The sequence below is a fragment of the Lycium barbarum genome, chromosome 10 (genome assembly GCF_019175385.1).
Source record: "Lycium barbarum isolate Lr01 chromosome 10, ASM1917538v2, whole genome shotgun sequence".
NCBI lineage: Eukaryota > Viridiplantae > Streptophyta > Magnoliopsida > Solanales > Solanaceae > Lycium > Lycium barbarum.
The window spans coordinates 31354361-31378705 of record NC_083346.1 but is presented as its reverse complement, the minus strand read 5'-3'; the positions used below and the strand labels follow the sequence as shown (position 1 = coordinate 31378705).

Sequence of the window (24345 nt, the reverse complement as noted above, 5' to 3'; positions counted from 1 at the left end):
ACCCGGGAAAGGCTTTCGACCTTAGAGTACGTAATTAAAACCTTGGCATTTGGTTAAATATTTTGAAGAGAATCTTTTGTACAGAAAATTATGATTGAATAATCGGTCATTTTGTGAAATTCCAGGTGTTCCTAAAAGTTCTTGTAGAAAGAAAAAAGAGCCTCTTGAAGCACTTTTTAACCAAAATAATCTTCGGAAAACTTAGAACACAAAAATTGACAAGTCTTTTGAACATTGAATTTCTTTGTCAATCGGCAGAGAAGACCTGATTTCAGACTCAAAAGAAAATAACGTAAATAGTATAAAAATATCAATTTTAAAGGAAAAGAAAACATCAAACATATCAGATTTTGCTAGAGAGAAGTTGGCAATCTTCACTACCTTTAAATCTCAAATTCTCGTCACTTTGCACAATAGATCTGGTTTTCACATTTACAAACTAGTTAGTGCAGCCTATGTATACACTTCTAATACCCATGTAACAAATGCTAATCCACAAATGGTATATTATTAACACAGAACTCAAGATGCTGTAGGCATAAAAGTATCGTCATTCAGTAGATCATCAAGATCGATCAGATCATCATTGAAATCAGCTGCTTCCATTGAGTTGCTGCTGGGTGCACCATCATTTGTACTCTGCAACACAAAAATGAGAGATGACCCTGTGAATTTGGCGTCTCGCTATGCTATTCCTTACAAAATCCATTCACATTCAAGAAATCAAGCCAGAGATACAGCTACTAATAGCAAAACTACACTGAAAGAAACTTGAATATTGAATAGTAGTATCAAACTCACCAAGTGAAATGCTAATTCTACCAGGTAAAGCCATGCGAAGAAAGGTTGACAATGCTGGATGTGTAAATTGGAATTGGTTGATGGGAAAATCATGAAACATCTATAAAACCTTGACCCCATCGACGCTGTGGCCGTGTTCAACGTTTAAGAAGCAACAGTTCGCGAAACTTTAAAGCTTCTTTCTCATTCAAGGTGGGAAGATCATGAAAAGCAGAACTAGTTGATTTAATATTGTTAGTAGGAGTTTGGCTTATGCTTGGATTCTTAATGAGGTATGAACGAAATCTATTTCACTTCTTCATTATGGATCAAATAGCTCAAAAGAAGAAAAGTGGAAATTTTCATTAGCGCTAAAACGGACTCTAAAAACTGACTTTTAAGAATAAAAGACAAGCTCCAAGGAAAAAGAAAAGATTGTACATAAATAGCTAGTCTCTTTATCAAAAGCACCAAATTATATTATTATTTTTTTGGAATAAGGAACTATTGCACCAAATGATAAAATGCATTTACAGGATCAATGCATGTAGTCTTGTAGCATCAGATATCAAACAATGCTTACATTGGGTTCCTGCATGTCGGACACAACATTCAGCAGCCTTCTATACTGGTCCCTAGCCTCAGGATATTGAACCATCGACTTTACCCTTGCCAGAGCCTTGTGCAATCTCTGCTCAGTTTGCTTTCTGCCTTCTTTTAAGAAATCATAGTCATCCTCGTGCACCGGTGGGGCTTGCCTGCTGCTTCCTTCAGTAGGTGCTTCTGGTTTGAACCCACGCAATCCACTTCCTTTCCGCCTCCATCGCAAAATTACCTTCTCTAAGATCCCCACAGACCATATTATGTTTTTGTATTTGTTCCTTACCTGGTGTCCTCTTACATGAGCCTTTTAAAAAAAAAAGGAAAAGACAAGGTTGAGTTGAGAAAATTATTTAGCAAAAGGATGGATTATGCATGTATAAAGGTCAAAAGCACGTACGATACCTGAATTTTAATAATTCGTTGGCGGATAAGAAGAAAGTCTCTTCTTCCCTTCCAACTGCGAAATTTATTTTGTATACGCACAGCAGCAGCCTGTACTGGCTCATCATGTTGTCCAGCCCTATTTGTCTTCATAGCAAGAAGTGAGAGAGCACGCTCATCTGATAGTCCAAACTCACTGCCACCGTATTCCTTTTCCTGCTTCCTCTGGAATGACTGCACCCTGAACACCTGATGAATACGCGCAGCTGCTTGAGTTGCATTACGAACGGCAGCTAGAGAATCCTTTAATGAGACTCCATGTGGCCAGTCACCATCCCAAGCCGGTGTAGCAGTCCGTTCAGAAACTGTTTGAACAGCTTCCCCAAAAGCTTGTGCATTCTCACCCTGCTTATTTTCCTTCAACTCGAGAGAAGAAAGGTGGGAGCTCAAGGAAGACTCTGCTAAATAACCAGCAATTCCTTTATGTCCATTGCTGGAAGCTAGGTCAGCAGGTGTTCTGCCAGAAGGATGTTTAGGAGTAGGATCTGTCAATGCTCCAGGAGCGGCGCCTAAGGCGATGAGGAAACCCACTGTCCGCTCTCTGATGTTGCAAATTTCCAAGATACATCAAATGGGGAAAAAGAGAGAAATAAAAAGGAGCTAATCGGTAAACAAGTCATAGCTGATGAAAGCCATCTCATTAACATCCCTGTTTATCAAAAATACTTCACAACTCCACTAAAATTGAATAGCACAGTAGTCAACTCCTTTCAAGTTTCTAATATGTTTTGTGTGAATTAAAAGCCACCACAAAAACACATGAAAAAGAAAAATTAGAAAATGAATCAGAAGAAAGTTACATGATAAAGACAGACAAAATCTGACATAATACCTTCCATATGATGCTGCCCAATGGAGTGCAGTCCATCCATTCACATCTCGGAAATTGACGCTTACACCTGCAGCTATGGTAGGTGGTATAGCCCAGTCATAACCAAGAGCAGCTGCAAAATGTAGGACTCCTTGACCACCCTCATCCAGTATGTTAGGGCCTTTCCCACCTTCAGCAACCTTTTGAAGGAGCCAAACACGCAATTTCTCTTTTAGAAGCTTTTGTAGGAGCTGGTCTTTTACTTTCTCTGCCATAAAGTTGCTCTCATAAGTAAGGTGCAACATTTCCTCCCACTCATTGTCATCCTCTTTAAGCAATGAATTAATTTTACTGGACATATCGGAAATATCATCCTCACTGATAGGTGGAGAAGTTTGGGAAACAGTGGATTCCAGAGATAATAATTTTCCAAATCTCATATGAAGAAGACTTTCACTGGAGCTGCTGCTATTTGGATTTGGAACATCAACATCTTGGCCCTCAGTGACCCGAAATTCAAATTCTCTTACCTCACTACACGCCAACCTATTGGAGCATGTTATATAGAACGGAAATCTTCCAGCCTTTTGAACCGGAGTATGGCAGCGAAGAACACCATCAGCTATTACTTCTGCTGGAACTTCCAATTCACCAAACATGCATGCCCAACTACAGTTCTCCACTTCTTGCTGGGATTTCAAAAACCTTCCAGTGATGAGAACCTGTTAATGAAACAACCAAGAGTTATTACTCGTACATCAACGGAAGACTTCAAATTACTTTAGAGAAAGTTAGTATATCATCAATAACAAAAGAGTTGAGACATTAAAAATCTTAATCAGAACTCTGGTTCGCAATGTGGAATGTCCAGGAAAGACATAAAGGTTCACCTTAATTTCTGACCCAGCAAATGCCCAGTTCGGTGAGAAATCAATAATGCTAAAGACTTGATCCTGCGCGAGTGAAGGACTTAGCATATAGGTGTCTAACTGCACTTGGGAAGCAATTGTGGAATTATCGACTCCATCTTCATCTCCAACATTATCCCAGTAGGAACTAGAATTGGATTGCATATGCGGCTCACTTACATCTTCAAGTTCCTTACTCATCCACCGGTCAAAGCTATCAAGCTTCTTCAAACCTTCTCTTTTCAAGACACCGTCTAACAAAGGTTGTTTTAAAGGTGAATAATCGGTTTTGACCCCTATGCTTAGATTTTGGTCTATATCAGCATTTAGAGAGCCTCCGACATTTGCATCTGATAGCTGTGACTGAAGTTCATTCTGCATTGGGTGTTTATCTTGCTGTGCAGGAAGTACATGAGAAGCCTCCAACGAATTGTGAAGCTCTACACCATATACACCGCTAGACCTAACGGCATGACCAGATGCCAAATCTGGATTCAACTTCTGATCCATGGACCACTTGGATATAAATGAGGAATCACCTTCGGAAGTCTGCATCTCAAAGTTGACAACTTCAGTTAATAAGAAAATATAGCCAGCATTGCACTTAGTTTTACATGCAAACAGGTAATTAATGTCCTGTTGATTTTGAATATCAGTCATCACTAATTTATTGTAGAGCTGGTTAAATATCAATGAATTTATGCTAAAAACAATAATATCGAACAACTAAGGTATTCTCAAAGCACTTAAGAGGAAAAAACAATTGGCAAAAAATGCTTTCCAACAGCATGTGCTTAGTTTGCACTTTTGCATGAAAAAATCAGCATTTGCAAGAACAAGCAGAGCTTAATACATACTTTCCCCCTCTAACTTGCACAAAAAATCCTTCTACACTCCTTTTCTTTGTGGACAACTTATCACACATTTTAATTTGTAAGATTCGTGTCTAAAAAGCCCCTTGAGCGGCCTCAGACCACTTCATCCTGACAAGTGCATGACACATGCCAATATGGTGTGATGTGTCAAAAAAAAATTGAAAAAACTTGGAAAACACAACTTCAGCACTTTTCCTCTGCTCATTTCTGACCAAACAACTGGATTGACATATTAACTTGTTCACGTGAAACCCCATAACTTTTCCTATGACTGTTTGATCTTTGTTGACCGATTCTTGCTTCAAAAAACACAAAGATGCTTTACTTTTATGCTGTGACTACAAGATCCCGTTTGGATTCTTTTCCTTTCCCTTTTCTATTCCTTTGCTTTCTCTCTGTATTTTTCAACTCTAAATCTCTCTTGAACTTTTAAGATTTTACTGATTTTGATAATCTTCTGACATCTTTTTAATGATATCTCCTTCCAGATGGTCTGTTGTAGTTGGATGATTACCAGAAATAGTTGCACGGTTTCCAGTGATGTTTTCCGGCGATGGCGACTTTCCTCCCTTTCACCAACACCCAAGAAAAAATAACAGCAACCCACTAACAATTCACTAGAAAAACACAAAGAGCAACCCAAGAGAAAATAGACAAAAATAAACAAAAAGTTTGTGGAATCTCCACTGGGACTGGTGGTATAACCGATTCAGTATTCATGGACGACGGACTACATGAAAATTTCACAGAAAGCTTTGGAATATGTGCGCAGGGGCTAATAAACTAGAGCCTCTTCCTCTCCCTCGAACATGTAACTCTGTGATGTGCATGAAATGGAAAGGCAAAATTCATTGCAAAATAATGATGCACAAGATGAACTCCTTTAGTATTACTTACCTGCCAGTTCCCCAGGCCATCAATGCTGTTCTCATGTTCCTGTCTCTTAAAGTCATTTAAGAATACTTGTCCCATTGTAGTGTTTCCTTGTTCATGCATCAAATTATTTGCACCTGATTGGCTAGAAGGTTGAAAATCGAGAGACTGATATGCAGCAGGATTATTAACTGAAGTGGTCTCCCATGATGGGAAGTCAAGGTTCCTGCCGGGTATATATGTATTTGCTGTGTTTCCATTCCTATTTCCTGGTGGGATCGAGGAGAAATTCATACCAGAACTTCCTGCAAACTGTACTTGATCATCTGCTGAATAAACAAACAAGGTTTTCGCATGTGTCACACCATGTTGATAGAAGCACTGAACTATTTGGAGAGCATTTTAAGAGAAGCGAAAAATGCTAAGTACAAATGAATATACAAAGACAAGTATGAATTACTTGAGAAGGGAATCGGATGATAAGGTAGTCCATCTCCAGCCTTCTGCATCATACTTGGCTGAACATCAAGGAATGAGTGAAATCCAGAAGCAGGATGTTGATTGTACACTGGTGAGTTTGTGTTCCAAACAAAAAATTAAAAAAATATTTTACCAAAAAAAAAAAGGAAATCTAATCTTATAGATTACAAGTCTAAAATGTCTTCCAACGTACCAGAGCAATTTATTTTGAAATCCAATGCAGACACGTTTGATTAGAAAAGTACCTGATTCAGCATCCTCATATTCTGAGGCCTGCCCACTACTGAGGCTAGTCGTATCAGTGACTTGTGAGTTCACTTGGTAATCATTTGGATAAAATTTTGTAGACGCCGAACTGTCCACCTCAGAGCTGTGTACATCTTCATCAGTTTCTTGGAAACCAGGAATAACTTGTTGAGGTTCTCTGATACGGCTAAAATTTGTCCTGTTACCCTACAGAACGAAAACAACATGACAATCAAATCTATATACAAAAAATGACGAAATTTATTTTAATAATGAAATCAGCTTCACTTTCGTAAGATAACATGTTGAACCAACAAAGACACGCGGCAATGCACCAAGGTCATTATGAATTTTCTTGAATAAAGGTTAGGAACTTCTGAACACATTTAAATTACAAGCAGTACACAACTTTCATGTTAAGATACCATACTAGCCTGTTAAGAACATCATGAATTGATATGCACCAGCTGGTTCCAAACTATAGCCTGTTGTCCTCCAACCTACTATACAAATTGCCTGAACATGACTAGGCCTCCTTACAATGCATATCTGCAATTTTATACCTACTATTTATTTCATTTAAATTGTGCCCTTAAATCATATCATGTGAATTATGCTGCCTTGAGCAACTGGGAAAAGGAGATATAACCACTTCTCAGCTGTAAGTTGACTGTTAAAGTTACAACTAACTCTAAAGGAAAAACAAAAAGGTCAAAGAAAAGAAGCAAAATGGAAGAGAATTAGAGGATGGCAAGCATATACCTTTACTTCCCGGTAGTGGACAAGGACAATATGTGACATTTCCCTGAATAAGTGTTTGGAAAAGTAAACAGAATTAGCATGCTAAGCAATGGTTAGAAGTTGGTCTTAAAGAAGGTAATGATGGTTAGAAATTGAAGCAAGTGACGTGCCAACCAAAACAAACTTTTAGGCATTTTGGGTTGACCGAACCAGCAGTGAAACAATTCTATCGTATTATGAACTCCAAAGCATTCTCAAGGGGGAAAACATCTCATAGGGAAAGGAACATAAATGTACAATTAGCAAAGGACTGACGGAGAGGAAAAGAAAAAGTGTGTGTAAGAGTGAGTGTGCGCGTGCCCTCCAGGCCTTTACCGCACAACAGTAAACTTAATTGCAGATTCTTTTGACAGTCTTAACTTTACCTATTCAAATCTTAACTTAGTCCATGCTATTCAAGATTCAAAACAATATATAACGGGAATTATTATCCAAAGCTGCCAAATGTGCACAAAACATCCTTGTATAAATTGATCTAGTTTTACTGTGCCATTTATCTGACAAAAAAATCTCAATATTTCGAATGGAATCAAAACCCCTTTCTTTCTAATCCGTGCTATTCAAGATTGAAGACAATAAACAAGATTTAAAATACTCGAAATAAACTAATGGAAGTGTCACCTCTCTAACCTTTTAAGCTTTTAGAAGAGGAAAGTCATACTATTCAACATGGCATTAGAGCAAGCAAAAAAGTTCTCGGATCAAGTCTCACCACCACCCATTAACAAAAATATTTTTCATGCGTTTGATGTAAGAGAAAAACTCAGATTTGTACATTAAGGAGCTTGTGACAGATCTAACATAAATAAATAAACAACGATACACCTATAATAGAAAGAAAACTAGATTTGTCCCTCTCTAATGATTTAAAATTTTAGATAAGGAGTACATGTTATTCAACAACAATAAGATTTTTTTTTTTTGAGACTTGTAACAGTTAATCTATATATCCACAGGTGTACTACATCAAAATATGTAGTCCCCCTCCAAAAGGTTACATTTTCAGCATTGATCTCTACAGTTGTCTATTCTTACAAGAGATCTAACACATCAAAAATATCTTCTGTCTGATCTAGAATTTCCAATTTACACCAAAAATAAAAAAGAGCTAGACAGTTCATCTTTAACTTCTGTAAATTATTCTGCTTGTTCTCAAAACATCTCTGGTTCCTCTCTTTCCAAACAGTCCACCATATACATGATGGGACAATCTTCCATCTCTCCTCTTTTCTTGTTACATTCCCATCTCTGTTCCAGCATTTTAACACTCCTTCTATGCTCCCAGGCTTCACCCATTTGATCTTTCTCAGGTTGATAAACATCCTCCATAGCTGGTCTGTCCATTTGCAGTGCAAGAAAAAATGACTGATTGTCTCATTATGATCCCCACACAAAAAACATCTCGAACATAAATGAAAACCTCTTTTGTTCAAGTTTTCATGAGTCAACATTGCCTCTTTTGCCAACAGCCAGTTAAAACAGTTCACTTTGTAAGGTACTTTTGTCTTCCATATCATCTTCCATGGCCATCCTTCTTCTTGAAAACTTGATACATTCAGGTCTTTGTATGCTGAGTTAACAGTAAAAATTCGTTTGCTATCCTTCTTCCATTCCAGAGTATCCCTTTCCCTTGTTAAGTTGATGAATGTTGCCATTGTATTGTGAAATTCTGCTACCATCATCCATTTCCCAATCATTCAAGTGTCTTCTCAGATCCAGATCCCACCCTTGTCCAGTCCACATCTCAGCAACCGTAACATGTTGCTTTTGGCTAAGGATGAACAAGACAGGGAATTTTACCTTTAGAGCTGTGTCACCCAACCATATATCATTCCAAAAGGATACCTTTAAACCATTACCAACTTTACATCTAATTCTTGCAAGCATTATTTGCCAGTGATTCCTGATTGCCCTCCACACAGTGCATCCATATGGAGTATTAACCATGTTTGTCATCCACTTGTCCTCCAAACCATATTTAGCAGTAATGACTTCCTTCCATAGCATGTTTTCCTCTGTAGCAAATTTCCATAGCCATTTCATCATCAAACTTTGGTTTTGCAATTTCAAATCTTTGATACCCAATCCCCCTATCTTCTTGCTCACAGTCAGTTCCTCCCACTTGACTAAGTGAAATTTCTTCTTATCTTCATTGCCCTGCCATAGAGAGTTCCTTCTAAGGATATCAATTCTCTTGATTACATTGACAGGTATTGGGAATATGGACATCATATAAGATGGTAAGGCATCTAGCACACTATTGACCATGGTCACTCTTCCCCCAAGAGAAAGATATTGGCTTTTCCAGTTTGTCAGCTTCTTCTCACATTTTTCTAGAACTCCATTCCATATTCCTTTTGACTTGCTCTTGGCTCCCAAAGGCATGCCCAAATATGTAGTTGGAAGCTCCCCTAATTTACCTCCTAATTTCTCTGCCAAGCTCTCCACCTCTGCAACCTCATTAATTGGATAAATGAAGCTTTTATCTCAATTAATGTGTAATCCTGAAACTGCTTCAAAGATGATGAAGATAGTTCTTAGGATTAAAATGTTCTCTTCCACTGCTTCACAAAAGAAAAGATTATCATCTGCATAATGCAGATGAGTAATCTCCAAGTTTCCTGCACCCACCTGAAATCCCCTTATCCAGCCATTCACCTTAGCTGTTTGAAACATATTGCTCATGCCCTCCATTGCCAGGATAAATAAGAAAGGGGACAGAGGATCACCCTGTCTCAATCCCCTTTGACAAGGAAAAAAACCACAAGGAGTTCTGTTGACCAAAACTGAGAACTTAACAGAACTAATGCAATGTTTTATCCATTTGATCCATCTAGTTCCAAACCCCATTCTCTCCAACATATTGATTAGAAAGCTCCAGTTCAGATGATCATATGCTTTTTGAATGTCTAGCTTGCATAGAATACCAGGTTTCTTACTTCTCTGTCTAGACTCCACACACTCATTAGCTATAAGAACTGCATCCATGATCTGTCTTCCTTTAATAAATGCCATTTGTTGCTTGTCAACCAGTTTCTGTATTACCTTTTTCAACCTCTCTGCCAGTAGTTTAGCAATGATCTTATAGACTCCCCCTATCAAGCTAATAGGCCTGAAATCATTGAGCTCTATAGCTCCAGCTTTCTTTGGAATCAAAGCCACAAAAGTGGCATTCAAGCTTTTTTCAAAATAACCTTCAAAGTAAAAGTTCTGTATAGCGGCTACAAGCTCTATCCCTATGATATCCCAACACTGATTGAAAAAAGCCATAGAGTATCCATCAGGACCTGGAGCTTTGTCCCCTGCACATGCCCTGATGGAGTCCAGTATCTCTTGAGGTTCAAAAGGGGCCATAAGAGTTGCGTTATCTTCAGCATCCAATCTAGGAGAATTCCTCATATCAAATTGTGGTCTTCAATTTTCTGTCTCTGAATACAGCTTCTCATAATATGACACAATTTCTTCCTTCACTTCTCCAGGATCCTCCAGAATTTCTCCATTTACTCTTAACTTGTCTATAGTGTTTGCCCTTCTGTGTGCATTTGCTGTTCTGTGAAAGAAACTTGTGTTTCTGTCTCCCTCTTTCAACTAAGTTTCCCTTGATCTCTGTCTCCAAGCAGTCTCTTCATGCCTAGCAATGTCTTCAAATTCCATGGTTAGGGCCAGTCTAGAAGTTATCTCCTCCTCTTTTAGGATTCTATGATCTTGTATCTCTTCCAGTTCAACAAGCTGAGCCAATACCACTTGTTTCTGCATTCCCAAATTCCCTTGTGCTGTTTTACTCCACTCGATTATTGGTATCAACATGGCATTAGAGCAAGCAAAACAATAAGCACCTTTTCTTACACTGCAAGACAACTACAAATCTGTGGGACATGTTCTTTTGTATCCTTGGTATCAATTGGACTATGCCTAATACTACTGTGGAGCTTCTCAGATGCTGGAAGAGTGTAGGGAAGAGAGGTGGAGAAGAAGACTGGTGGCAGATCATCCTAGCTTGTGTTTGGTGGACAATATGGAAGGAAAGGAACGCTAGAATTTTTTAGGGCACTAGGAGCTCTATCCAGAAAGTTAGGATGAATTGTCTAAATCTCTTCTATTTTTGGTGTAAACAAAAATTTTTTTTGTGGGTGGGTGGGTATGTGTTGTGGTGGGGGGGTAGGTAGGAGACCTGGTAGATTTAATAGGAAAAGTGTAAGCTTATGTTTTTGGTGGGGGTAAGGTCTGCGTACACTCTACCCTCCCCAGACCCCACGTTGTGGGATTCACTGGGTATGTTGTTGTTGTTGTTGTATTACAATTCAGCTTCAATTGAAGCTGAATTTTACTGTGAATACAAGTCGTTACCAATTTCAAAAAAAAAAATACAAGATTATTTGTTCTTAGACGCAAAGATTAATAGATTAGTGGATCCTGTGTCAACCTTTTAAAGGAATAATGACCCCTTTGCATTCTAAAGCATCTAATCATCTTGATCATGCAAAATATCAAAAGCAAAAAAGGTAAGCCAAATATCACATAGAAGTGACACTTATCAAGCATGACAATAAATAATTTGCAGTGCCAGAATAACATTCTATCATTGTAGAGTTGAACAAGGTAAATTAGAACCTACCTAACAGCAATTAGCATGTAAATGTCAATTAAAGATGTCTACTTGATCTTAATTGTTAAGACACGAATATCAACAGTATGGATTGACTTTTAGCTCCATGGTTGGAGCAATACACCTATAATAGAATATCCGAGTGCCAAAACAATAATATACTCTTTTAACTTACTCTTCGAGCATCCAATAGCTGCGTCTTTGGAAATTCTCATTCTCTTCTCCATGGGCATAGTAGCAGTGCAACACATCAATGCTCCCAGCCTGCAAGAATATTAATTTCTGATCAGCTTCCTGACACAAGAAAAAAGGTTTCCTAAGGATAAGTGGTATTGTACCACTATTCTGCCCATGGTAACTGACCAACTTCTATTTCCTGTATTTTGGAATGCACTAATAAAGTATATTTATACATTCACTACCTTAAGTATTCCTTTATTACAGCGGTTGTGGGTACCTGCCGTCAGAGATGCTATCAGAGTAGGAAAGTTAGCCAAGTTCTCCTGCCTAGTTTAGATAAAGCAGCCCTTATCACCCCCACGGCATCTGGTTAACACACAGCTTATTCTATTCCTAAAATAGCAGATTCTATAACAGCATTCTGCCTTTTCGAAGACAGCGCACTTGTGGAACATTGAAACTGAGAACAACAACAATTACGCCTCAATCCCAAACTATGGAATCAAGGATATATAAATTTAATAGGCTTCTGCACAATCATAAGACTCCCATTAGCTTTACCTTGAGCCTCTCGTGAGCCTCCTTCACAGTCTTTCCATCTTTTTTCTTTCTCCAACTATGGCCATCTTTGCGGAAATACCGTAAAACCTTCCGATCAAAAAGAAATAGTGAACCACCTGGAAGGGCCATACAAGCCCATTTGAGAAAAATAAAATACAATTAAAGGAAAGCTGTGAATTTCAAGAATAGCTAGATGTTCTCGGAAGCTCCCCTCTCTACAAACATAAAGGCCATACACGAGCTAGTAGAGAAACTGTGGAAACAAGTACAATGAAGAAAACTACACTTAGTTATCACTATCATGCCATCATTTATTTAATAGGAGGTGGTTGAGCAAGTCAATACTGATAACTACAGATCATCACAACAGATTATTCAGGCTTCTAGAAGAAGTTTCTGAATGTTACCCATCATCCATTGAATAGACTCAGGAAGTCCAAAATTGGGTGTGTGTTTTGTGGACAAAACTAATTATCTTTTTTTGATAAGGGAGGCAACACTAATAATCTTTAGGCCAAGGGGCAGGCCCACGAGTGTTATTTTTGACAATGAAAGAACACTCTTGGGCCTGCCCCTTGGCTTAAAGATTATTAGTATAGTCTCCCTTATCAAAAAGAGATAATTAGTTGGGAAACTAAAGTAAGAAGATATTTGTAAAAGTATTAAGAAGTTACTATACATGGAGGTGGAAGGGCGTTGAGTTTAGGCCTGATGGCAGAGGAACATGTCCTTTTTCCCCAAGGGTGGTCTCAAGAAATTAATTAGATAAAAGAAGCAGTAAAGCATCTAAGCAGAGGACTAAAGAAGGGGGCAACACATAAGTGAAATACCATTTACAGAGAAAACTCTGTACATACAAAGACTATACATTGAAAGATAGTCAATTGAGCTAAAAAAGATGTCAACAATAATTGTAAACATACTTTTAACAAATAGCCTCCATTTGAGAGGAGGAAGGACGGTGAGAGAACTAGAGGAGCTTTACTGGTCAACAACAGGTAGTGAATTGCGTGATTGGAAAGGCAAAAGTAATAGTATCATCAGACGAAATTGAAATTAAGATAAGACTGGCAATAAGAACTTCCTCTCTTTTTTTTTTTGGGATAGCCGATAGGGTATAGTGCACTCCTCCGGAAAACCCTACCCAGAAGCCGAAGAAGCATCCTTTCCCACTTTGCTTTGTTGTAGACTGGAATACCAAAACTTTGTTTGAAGGTGGAGGGTTCTTACCACCAGGCTATCACTCCCTTATCTGGTAATAGGAATCTTAAAATGCTTATCTAGCAGAATTACCATTTCACTTGACCCACTTTCATGAGCACAAGGGTAAGTAACGGTACAGAAAAGCCGAGCATGTCGCCTCAGGTAAGCGCACAGACGTGCATATGTTACATAAGTGCATTTATTCCAAACACAGACATACACATTGATGAAAATAGCATATGTACGACTATTTGCACATAATTCACCATCAAGGAAGCGCGTATAGAAAGAAACAAGAAAAACTCTGTTGAACAACAACATTCACATTTTACAAAGAAAAAAAAAGAATCAGGTAGATGATCATACTTGGAGGCCTGTTTGGAGGCTCTGGAGCAATCCGGAACTTCTGGTAATTTTTAAGAATTTCACAAATTTCAGCAGGGCGTAGCCATCTATGCTGTGCTTCTAAGAGTATCTGCTCAATATCTGCATTCAACAACAAACTGAAATCCTAACGAGATGCAAGACAAAGTAATGCAGAACATTATTGTAAACATGCTCAAAGAAAAGCCATTATGCATCTGATTAGAGTAACTTCCTAATCAATATTTGATCTCTTCACTGCTCTGAAGTGGCATTTTTAATCTTAGCTTACTAGGTTAAACTATCATGACGTCTTCCGTCTCTTCTTTAAAAAGGAGAAATTGACATAAATAGCCGCCCAGCAAAATAATAGCCAACAAATGCATATTGTTTTGTATATTAATGTTTAATATACATATAATATACATTTTTGATACATAATAGTGTATTTTGTGTATATTTGGCCAGCAAATGTAATTATTGTTGGCCGACCGGCCAAATGTGTAAAAAAATCCCACTGATGCCATGGTGTGAGAGTAACAAAATTAGTAGTTTTGCAGTTCAAAGATTAATCACCCAAAAGGTTTTTCACTTAATTGTTTCAAAAGGTATGCTTCTTTGATTCCTGTGAATCGAAGCCCTATCAGAATTCATGTGCAAAGAAATGAATACCAGTATCAATAACTATTTAATAAAAAGAAAAATAAAAGAACTTTCCTAATTACAGTAATATTTGATCTCTTCACTACTATTCTTTGCTCTTAAGTGACTTTTTAACCTAGAGCTTACTCTTTTAAGTTATAGCATGTTGTGAGAGTAACAAAATTAGTAGTTTTGGGGGATAAAATTCCAACATGAATGAATCACCCTAAAGTTTTATCTTCTTTAATTCCAGTGAACCAAAGCCCTATCAAAATTGAACTACTACTTGATATGCAAAGAAATGAATACCAGTAAAATCAATAAAGATCTAACAAATCCAAATAACATATTTACAGCAAAAAGATAATACCAATAATAAAAGTAAGAGACCTAATTGAGCATTAAGACCATAACGCCTAGTATCAGCCATGAACAACACAGCTCCAAAACCATACACAAAAAGGAACTATAGAGGTCCCGATCTAAACACTAGTTAAAAATCTTGAATTAAGCAAAGAAAAGACTTTGATGAAGTGGATTTGGTCAAAGATTGAAAATTTGTGTATTATTAGTAATGAAAGAAAAGATTCTGCTAGAGCTGGATTTGGTCAAGAAAAGAAAGTAACTGAGGAGAGAGTTGTAATAATAAATAAAGTGAGAAAAGGAAAAATAGGAAGCAACCAAGAAAGGTGGTTATTGCAAGTGCGAGGGGGTGAGTGGGTCTGCGGGGAGTTTAGGGGGTGGGGTGAGCGTAGGGGGTAAGTGAGACGGGGGTATTGGAGCAAAAAGGGGCCGCCAAAATGGAATATAGTAGCTGAGTTCAGACAGGGAAATATTTGACGGGATTTTTGGTACGTAATTTTATTTTTATTTCACCGATTTTTGGAAAGTAGTACAGTACACTACCACACTATGTTATTGTGTATTATGTATTTCTGATTGGCTACTTTATTTCCTGCGGGAATTTAGGGGAAGGTGTAACTAACCTTCCTGTCTCGTCCTACAAAAGTAATACTCTTTATGGTTGTGTTTGCCGGAAAATAAGTAATTTTATTACTTATTTCTTGTGTTCGGTAAATAAGTAAACAAAAAATATTGTTCCAAATATATTTATATATAATCTAGACATACATTATAGGGGATGAGGTGGGGCGTAGGTAGGGCTGGGCGTTCGGTCGGTTCGGTTCGGTTCCACAAATTCGGTTCGGTTTTCGGTTTGTAAAAAATGAGAACCGAAACCGAACTGAAATAACTTTGGTTCAATTCAGTTTTTGCAATTTCGGTTCGATTTCTTCGGTTTAGATATGGATGACATAGTTAAGCATCAAGCCGATACTTTATCATTCCAGAAAATCCTAATAGAGCTCGGTGTGAGACAGTAGAAGTGTTGACTCCATAATAATCACTTTATTAGCCAAAATATAAATTAATGTCGTGGCAGAACTTTTCCCCACATTTCACTTAAGTCCTCTATTACTAGTATTTCTTGTTTATCAGCCAACATCTTCTCTACAATCCAAGAGATATGACAGAGGGAATGGAGATTATAAGTAGTTCCCACTTGTCAAACTTTGTTGTATCACATCTTCCTACCACTAGCTAAGAGGAGTTTTTTATTCACAATTTGCAATGTTAATATTACTAGGATAACACCCGTTGTCACAAAGAAAAGATGCTAATGGGTGTTCTAAGATACATTGTTGAGGAAATTTATTAAAAATCTACAAGGAATTGTACGAGGAATATATAATATATGTTTCAAGAAAAAAGTGGCTTGTTAAAATTCGGTTTTTCGGTTTAACCGAATTAAATTTTGCATAAACTGAAAACCGAACCAAATTGTTGAAATCTTATAAATTTAAACCGAATCGGATCAAATAAACCGAAACCGAAATTAACTTCGGTTTGATTCGATCGGTTTTTTCGGTTTGAACCATATTATGCCCAGCCCTAGGCGAAGGTACTGTGAGTGTGGTGGGGATTGGGCTACAGAGGGTGGAGATTTCCTTTATCTTTAAGGATTTTTTTTTTTTAAAGAAAATATTTTCTAAAAATTTTTACCAACTAAACATGAAAAAAATTAAAAAATATTTTCTGAAAAATGTTATTCCATACCAAGCACACCCTACGTTCCAGTCATTTGACAGAGAGTGTTTGACTGGAGGTGAAATTAAAATTGTAATTTGATTTATAATTATATTAAAATAATTAACATAGAAGATGAAAAAAAAAATAGTTTATTAGGGAATATCCTGGCGTCTGCCAGCATCTGACGTGATTTTTGGAACCTAAGTATATTTTTTTCACCGATTTTTGGAACGTAATACACTAGTAATAGTACACTACTAGTAGTAGTGTATGAGCCTGTTTGAATTGGCTTATAAGTTGCTTATAAGCTGTTTTCAGCTTTTTTGAGTGTGAAATGCCCTTCTTTTGGGGTGGTCTTTAAATTTTGCCCCTCATATTTGAAATCTTTAAGTTTTGCCCTTCGGCTAAACCCCATGGGTTTCAGGTTCGAACCCCCACACAGTCAAAATTTTAAAAAAATTCGCAAGGCAGAGTTTAAATTCGCTATGCCCCCACCGGCATACACTTGTGAAGGAATTACCAAAGTTATGCTGGACCCGGCATACTTATGCCTTATGGGCAGACTTGGCATAAGTATGCAGGGTCCTGCATAACTTTGATAATTCCTTCACAAGTTTATGCCGGATCCGGCATAAAAGTTTGTCCATTAAAAGTATGCCCCCAACGGCATAAACTTGTTAGGGAATTACCAAATTTATGCCGGTCTCGGCATACTTATGCCTTATGGGCAGACTTGGCATAAGTATGCCGGGTCCGGCATAACTTTGGTAATTCCTTCACAAGTTTATGCCTGATCCGGCATAAAAGTTTACCCATTAAAAGTATGCCTCCACCGGATGAGGGAACCTAGAAAGAATTTCATTGTCCTCCTTCCAATATTATTACAGAACTAAAAGGCTTCATGGTAAAAACTTTGTGCGTGGCCTCTTCCACTCATAGTCATGCAAATGTTGTCAACAATTATATAGTGTTAATACTCATGAAAAACTAGGCTTAGATATAATGGAACAAAATCACGACATCTACTCTTTTCTAACACAACCCCATAATATATTAACAAGAGCAGTTATAATATATCCAATACAGGAAACGTAGCAAAGAAAGTCTTTAGGCCACATTGACACAAAAACCACTTGAATTTTAATAGAGCATTTTGATGTCACTAAAAATCTGTAAAAAGTTGACATGAGATCTCAAAGTTATGCCGGATCCGGCATAAACTTATGAAGGAATTACCAAAGTTATGCCGGACCCGGCATACTTATGCCAAGTCTGCCCATAAGGCATGAGTATGCCGGGTCCGGCATAACTTTGGTAATTCCTTCATAAGTTTATGCCGGGTCCGGCATACACGCGACCCAAACTTTGCCTTGCGGTTTTCTTTTTTAATTTATGCTTGAGCGGGGGTTCGAACTCAGAACCTCATGATTTCTGCATGAACGCTCAGTGTTGCAATGCGAAGGGCAAAAATTAAAGACCAACAATACGAGGGGCATAATTTAAAGACCACAAATATGAGGGGCAAAATTTAAAGACCACCCCAAAAGAAGGGCAATCCGCGCAAAAAAAATGTAAAATAAGCTCAAAAAAATAATTAGGCCCATTTGACTTAGCTTATCTAAAGTAGCTTATAAGTAAAAAAAAATAAGTTAGACTACCCCAACTTATTTTTTTGACTTATAAGCTGTTTGCAGACAGGCATAAGCCCATCCAAACAGGCTCTATATATTCTATCTATTTCTGATTGGCTACATTCTTTCTTGTGGGAATTTAGTTGGGGGTGTAACTAAACTTGCTGGATATTGTATCTTGTGCTACAAAAGTAGTACTCCCTTTGTCCCAAAAAAGACTGTCCTCCTTTCATTTTTAGTCTGTCCCAAAAAGATTGTCCCTTTTCTATATTTAGAAACAATTTAACTTTATGAGATGATTTACAGCTACACAAATATCTAAAGCTTGTTTTGAACCACACATTTCAAAAGTTTTTCTTTATTTCTTAAATTTTGTATCAAGTCAAAAGTGGACAATCTTTTTGAGACGGATGGAGTACCACTTACTACTCTTTACGATATAGTAATTTTTGATAGGACGCGAATTTAAACTATCAATTTAAGTTATATTCTATATTTATAACAATGAAAAGATATTTAAATAGTAGTTGAAAAAAATAGTTTATTTAGGGAATATCATTTCTGTTTAACCCAAAATAGAGGGAACTACAATACTAAACTCGTTGTAATGATTATTAAATCTCAAATTTGAAAAATAATTATTGTGTAACTAGGAGTGGAAAAAAAATGATAGAACAATGAAATGGCTCATATTCATGCTAAATGTTGAATATCTAATTACTTACCTGCAGTTATCTATTAATTTGAATCTACTATCTACTGGATTTTTTATTTCATGTAAAGCTTGTTAGCCAATTGAGTAAAAAAAGTCGAGGAAATTAAAAATATATTGAATCTTCACAAATATTTTGTACACGTTATTTTGTTTATGCTAACAAAAACCTCCAAAATAAGTCAAAGTCAAATATAGAAAATAAGTCCACCTCTATATCTCATCATTCCAAACCGTGTTATAAATTGAAGGCATACGTTTGTGAAGATGGAAAAAGTTCAAAACTTATTAGAGGCGGTTGACTTGACCTCAAGGCTCAAGTCATGCTTTAGTGCACTATAATTTGAAGTTTTCTTTACTTATTTGTTTTTAATAAACTGGTAACATTTGTAGCTTCTCGAATTTTCCAAATAAACACAAATTAGAGTATTTTCAGAGGGCGTTTGGCTAAAGCTTATAAGTCAATTAAACTGGCTTATAAGTATTTTTTGGCTTATTTATACGTTTAGTAAGTATCAAAGTGTTTATAAGCGAAAATCACTCAAAAGTCATAAATTGATTGTCCCGATTTTGGCTTTTCACTACAAACACTTTTAGTTTGAAAGGTCTTTTATTATTTTATTCTTAATATTTTTTCTAATTCTCAAAATACTTTTTCCAGATCAAAATCCTGGGCCTCTTCTCCAGTATTCATCGTTACTCCTTTTCTTTACAAAGGTACTTTTAAATTCATATTTTTTATAAAATCTTTTAAAGTTATTCTAGCCATTTTAACAAAAGAGCAGTTAATGAACATTTTTTTACCAAACACATCAACTGTTTATTTTCAATTTCAGTATTTTTATCCAAAAACATAACTGTCTATTCATAAAATCAACTTCAACATTTAAAATTTATCAACTATGTACAATCAGCTAACCCAAAACGAGCTCTCAGTTGCTAGAAAAGACAATTTAAATAATACCTTGAACTTCTATCTCTCCAGGGGAAGGAAGTATTTGGAAAAAAGATCAACACTATATTTCTTGTATTAATGTTTCAGCTATTGTAGGAATGAGAGATTTAATATAGTCGGACTTTCAATGAAGTGAGTAATTTTTTCTACTATAACATCGCCTAAAATCATACGAAAATACTACTTCACATCATACCTATATACCTCTTTCATAATGTAATCTTAAAAATATAACTGGTTGGAATGATAAATAAAAACGTAAACCGCATCCTAAAATCTAAGTAATTATAAAAAAAATATAATAAGATTGACCATTTGCATAACATGTTTATAATGAAGTAGGTGGACCAAGTCAAATAATGTAATGGGACACTTTTGGATAGTGAAAGTCATTATCCTGAATTAAAATAACAATTTCATCCGTGTTGATCAATTTTGTTGAACATAGATCATTATCAATATCAATCTGTGCTCCTGTTGTTATAATAAATAAAACAAAATGGTCATTATTATAGGAAAAATATAAGCTTTTTTCTTTCTTTTTTCTTTTAAAGGACGTTGTATATACAATTATCACGTAATAGTCAATTGAGGATCGTCATTTCAATTAAAAATTTAGTCTACTAAATCTTTGCTGGAAGAGAGATATATTCTTTTATGTGATTATTATATTTACAAGTCATGTGCTTGAAACGTACTTAATTATGACCCATCTATATGATTCAGAAATAAATAAGTTTATAATTAAATGGGAATTGACCTTAGTTTGTTGTAGTGATTAACATTTTCATTTATCATATGGTAACTGGTAAGCAAGTAAATTGGTGTTGTCAACCCAATTTGAATAATTTAATTTAATTTAAATGATAAATCAGACTAGATTACTTAAGAATTAAACTTTAAATATCCGACAATTATATAACAAAAAAAATAGTAAGCTGATATTTTATTGTCAAGTAGTGAAATAACTATTAAATTCATTTTATTTCTTTTGCATCTTTTATGTGCAAAGTAAATATAGTTATTAGACCATATTTACCGCGGTGTGCTTGAAGTTGTGCTTGAAGTCAATCATGAATTTCAACTTAGTTTTTCTGAGTACAATAAAATCTAAACATGCTAAAATCTTTCTTAAGCTACAAATCTACAATACTTAAATTGTTAGGAGCAAAATTTTCATTTCCTTAGGTTCATTTTTCATACAAGCAAATCCTCTTCATGTTTGAGGTCTGCGCATGCCCTTGTTTGCTTTCTCTTCAAATGTAGATTGTAACGACCCGTTCGGGCGTTTTTAACTTTTGAATTCTTTTTCTGAAAATGACCCTTGTTGTAGTTTTAAAATGGCGTTTTGACTTAGAAGGATGAGTGGTGTGTTTCCCTAGGCTATCGGGTGAGTATCAGAGAAGAAAACCTAAATTTGGATGCTCTTAAGTTAAGGGAATGGAAACGTTTGACAAAAGTCAACATCGGAGGTTAACGAAGTCGAATCGAAGTTTCTCAATTACATGAGGTCCGGAATTAATTTATATGACTTAATCGAGTAGTTAGTTTGGATACCGAGGGGCTCGGGAGTGATTTGAACTCTTGGTGGGGAAACTAGTTAAGTTAATGAATTTGAGTTGATCACGGTCAATATCGGATCAAGAGTTTTTGAAAGTTCCAGTAGACTCGAATGATGAGTTTAGACTTTTCTGCAAATTTTGGTTAGATTTCGATGAGTTTGGTTTGTATGGCATTTGTACTTGGTTTTGGCATCGTTTTGAGCATAAACCATACCATATAAAGCAAACAAGTTGTAAATTGTCTTTCGATTGAACCGTTAGATCTGTATCGTGATTTCAGAACAATAGTAACAAGAATCATCGAATTTCGAGGTCATATGAGGGAGTTATGGCGAATTTACTTCAAATCAATGTTGTTGGTTTTCTGGTGTAAAAAAAAGCTGATCTTCGCGATCCCGACAGAGCATCCTGAATAATTAATCTTCGCGCTGATCGAGATTGGGATCGTTTGAGGCATTGAGGAAGGGCAAGTCCGTTCATGACCTTGTGGACTTTAAATCTAAGGCAAGTTGAGACCTTGTTTCTATTTAAAGCGTATGGTGGGTAAAATTAACTAAAGAAGAGGCAGTAATGCGGAACAAAGTGGTCCCATACTTGTGAGTAGCGAGCACTTATATTGGGCACCGCTGCCATGTATTGAAAAGTTGTGTAGTAATTGAACTATTTACTTTTATTTAAATGCCAAAGGATGTGGCCATTAGCTAATAGCTTAGATCGATTGATGTGAATCTTGACGAGAGATATGAACCTCCTAATTGATGCTTTTATGATAATGTCTATCGTACTTGTTGATTATGCGTTCTCATCACTCCAAAATACTCGTCTAAGGTGAGCCTTTTATTTCGTAGCATTGTTGTTTATTGTTGTGCATGTCATATTCATGATTCATATGGTATCTCATGCATATTACACTTGAGGATACATATGTGAGGTCTGATGGAAAATGGTTCCGAACGTAGTGATGCGGATGATAGCCGAATGGTCTAAGGACAAATATTAATTACTAAATTGGTTAAGTGTTAGATTGAGAGCCTAAATGGCTAAGAACCTAGTGGGAAATGATTCCAGGTGGTGTATGGACCTCGCGAGCCCCCCATGGGTCACCACTACAAGAAAAAAAATATTTGGCAACAATTTTTTTTTTTGTTGTCATAGATTGATTCTTGTTGCAAAAAGTACTTTTGGCAAAAAAAAAAAAAATTGTTGCATAGACTTTTTCCAACGGCTTTATTGCAACAACATGCAATACTTTTTTTATTGTTGCCAAAAGTACTTTTTGCAACAATAATCAATATTATGGCAACAAAATTAGATTCTTTGGCAACAAAAAAGTTCTTTTGCCAATAATAAAACTAAAGTGTTGCCAACTATTAATTTTTTTGTTGTCATTTCTATACTTTCTTGTAGTGCACCTATTCCATATTATGAAGCGTGTGTATACCGTGATAGAATGCCTTTGCATTGCATTTGCGTATCATATCATTTCATCGATTCTTTACTGTTTGACTTACTTGAAGGATTGGTTGAAATGTACTTATCTCACTTAAATTAATACTTGTTGAATTAGGTGAAATTCTCATCTTTTACTTGTCGCGCCCCATTTTCCTCGCAAAAGACAGGTTTCGACCCGTGACAACTCTTTTAGTGGATTTAAAAGAGAAGAGTTGCCACCTAACAAATTAAAGTGCTTTAGGGCACCATTTACTACTCCTAATTGCAAATAACTCTGTTTGAAACTAGACTGCTTAACCAAAGATTGATTAAGGGTTCAAATTACCTAAAAAGGAAGGTGTTAAGCACCTTTCGAGGTCCACAAATGTGGATCCCTGCCGGATTTAAAATTATGTGGGATTAAGGGGTAAAAGAATGAATTCTGGATTATGTTAGCCTAAAATAACCAAATGATCATCACTAACTAATTAAAATAATACAAAATAACTTGACAAAGAAATTCATTTATTATCTAAAATAGTTAAGCAAGCGAAACTTATTTATTATTTCTAATTAAAACAGTCCGAATGATTCAGCATGCAAATTAATTATTACTAATTAAACCAATTAAAAAACCAGATGCAAAAATAATTATTTTGGTTTAGATTAGGCTAAATCGAAAAAGTGACTAAGTGTGCCAAATTTGTTGTACTAATTTTAAGTGATCATGAAGAAAGGACAAAACAAGAACATAAGCTAGGTGCCTTTAAATGGTGAAAGCAAATAAAATGACGGAAACGCAAGATTCTCAATATAACGAAATTTGTTACATTCAATGAGTGATCACAAACTCTATTTACATCAACACATTACAAAAAAAAAACAGCTGCTACCTTTTACAAATACTATAATTCTACCTACCTGTAACGACTAATTTGGTCGTTACGGACTTTTTTCCAAAATACCCCTTGTTCGGGTTCACACCGATAGCCATTACACGTGGGACTTACGAGTAAGGGTGAAGAATTTCTCTAACTTAGAGATCTTTTCGAAAGTAGTTTATTTGCTTCTGTGTTTAGCGGGGCCGCATCGGTGAAGTTTTGCCCGTGTAGGCGAGATTTCTGAAAAATTAATGAGCTCGTAGGCGAGTGGTTTTCTTCGTGAGTGGAAATCGTTGAATCAGACCTAGCTTTTATTTCCCCATTTCGGGATTGGACCTCATTTTCACGCAATATCATTTCAGGAGTTGATTTCAAAGAGCTCATGAGTTCTTGGAGAAGGTAAGATCTAAACCCTATTCCATTACTTCCTCCTTAACAATTATCATTCCATTAGTAAGTTCATGTTAGGGTTCTTAGGATTTGGGGAGAATTTTTTATTTGTAAAACCCTAGGTGGGTAAATGGTGTCTTTTAAGTGAAATCTTGGGGATTGAGGATTAATAGCTTATTGTTAGTTTGGGGAAACTTTTTTCTAACTCCAATCTCTAATTTTAACTTGGGTTTCTCAAATGAGTTAAGTGTAGGGTTTTCTTAGAAATTGCGGGTTTCTTGTACTTAGGGGTATTGGAAGCTCATTTGGGATTAGATGATTA

At 36.3% G+C, this 24345-nt stretch overlaps 1 protein-coding gene across 2 annotated transcripts; it reads right to left on the bottom strand.

Moving 5' to 3' along the window:
* Window positions 1-348: 348 nt before the first annotated feature.
* Window positions 349-15023, bottom strand: LOC132613729 (calmodulin-binding transcription activator 3-like). Of its 2 annotated transcripts, none has more exons than XM_060327926.1 (13): window positions 14764-15023; window positions 13735-13854; window positions 12166-12281; window positions 11600-11688; window positions 6780-6822; window positions 6017-6224; window positions 5752-5859; window positions 5316-5620; window positions 3526-4092; window positions 2657-3357; window positions 1786-2365; window positions 1364-1687; window positions 349-639 (listed from the first exon to the last, which is right to left on the bottom strand). In XM_060327926.1, the coding sequence occupies exons 1-13, from the start codon at window positions 14801-14803 to the stop codon at window positions 523-525; spliced, it is 3318 nt and encodes a 1105-aa protein (XP_060183909.1). In that variant the 5' UTR covers window positions 14804-15023; the 3' UTR covers window positions 349-522. The 2 variants fall into 2 exon arrangements, with proteins under 2 accessions (XP_060183909.1, XP_060183910.1); XM_060327927.1 differs by having other exon boundaries at window positions 5316-5617.
* Window positions 15024-24345: the final 9322 nt, after the last annotated feature.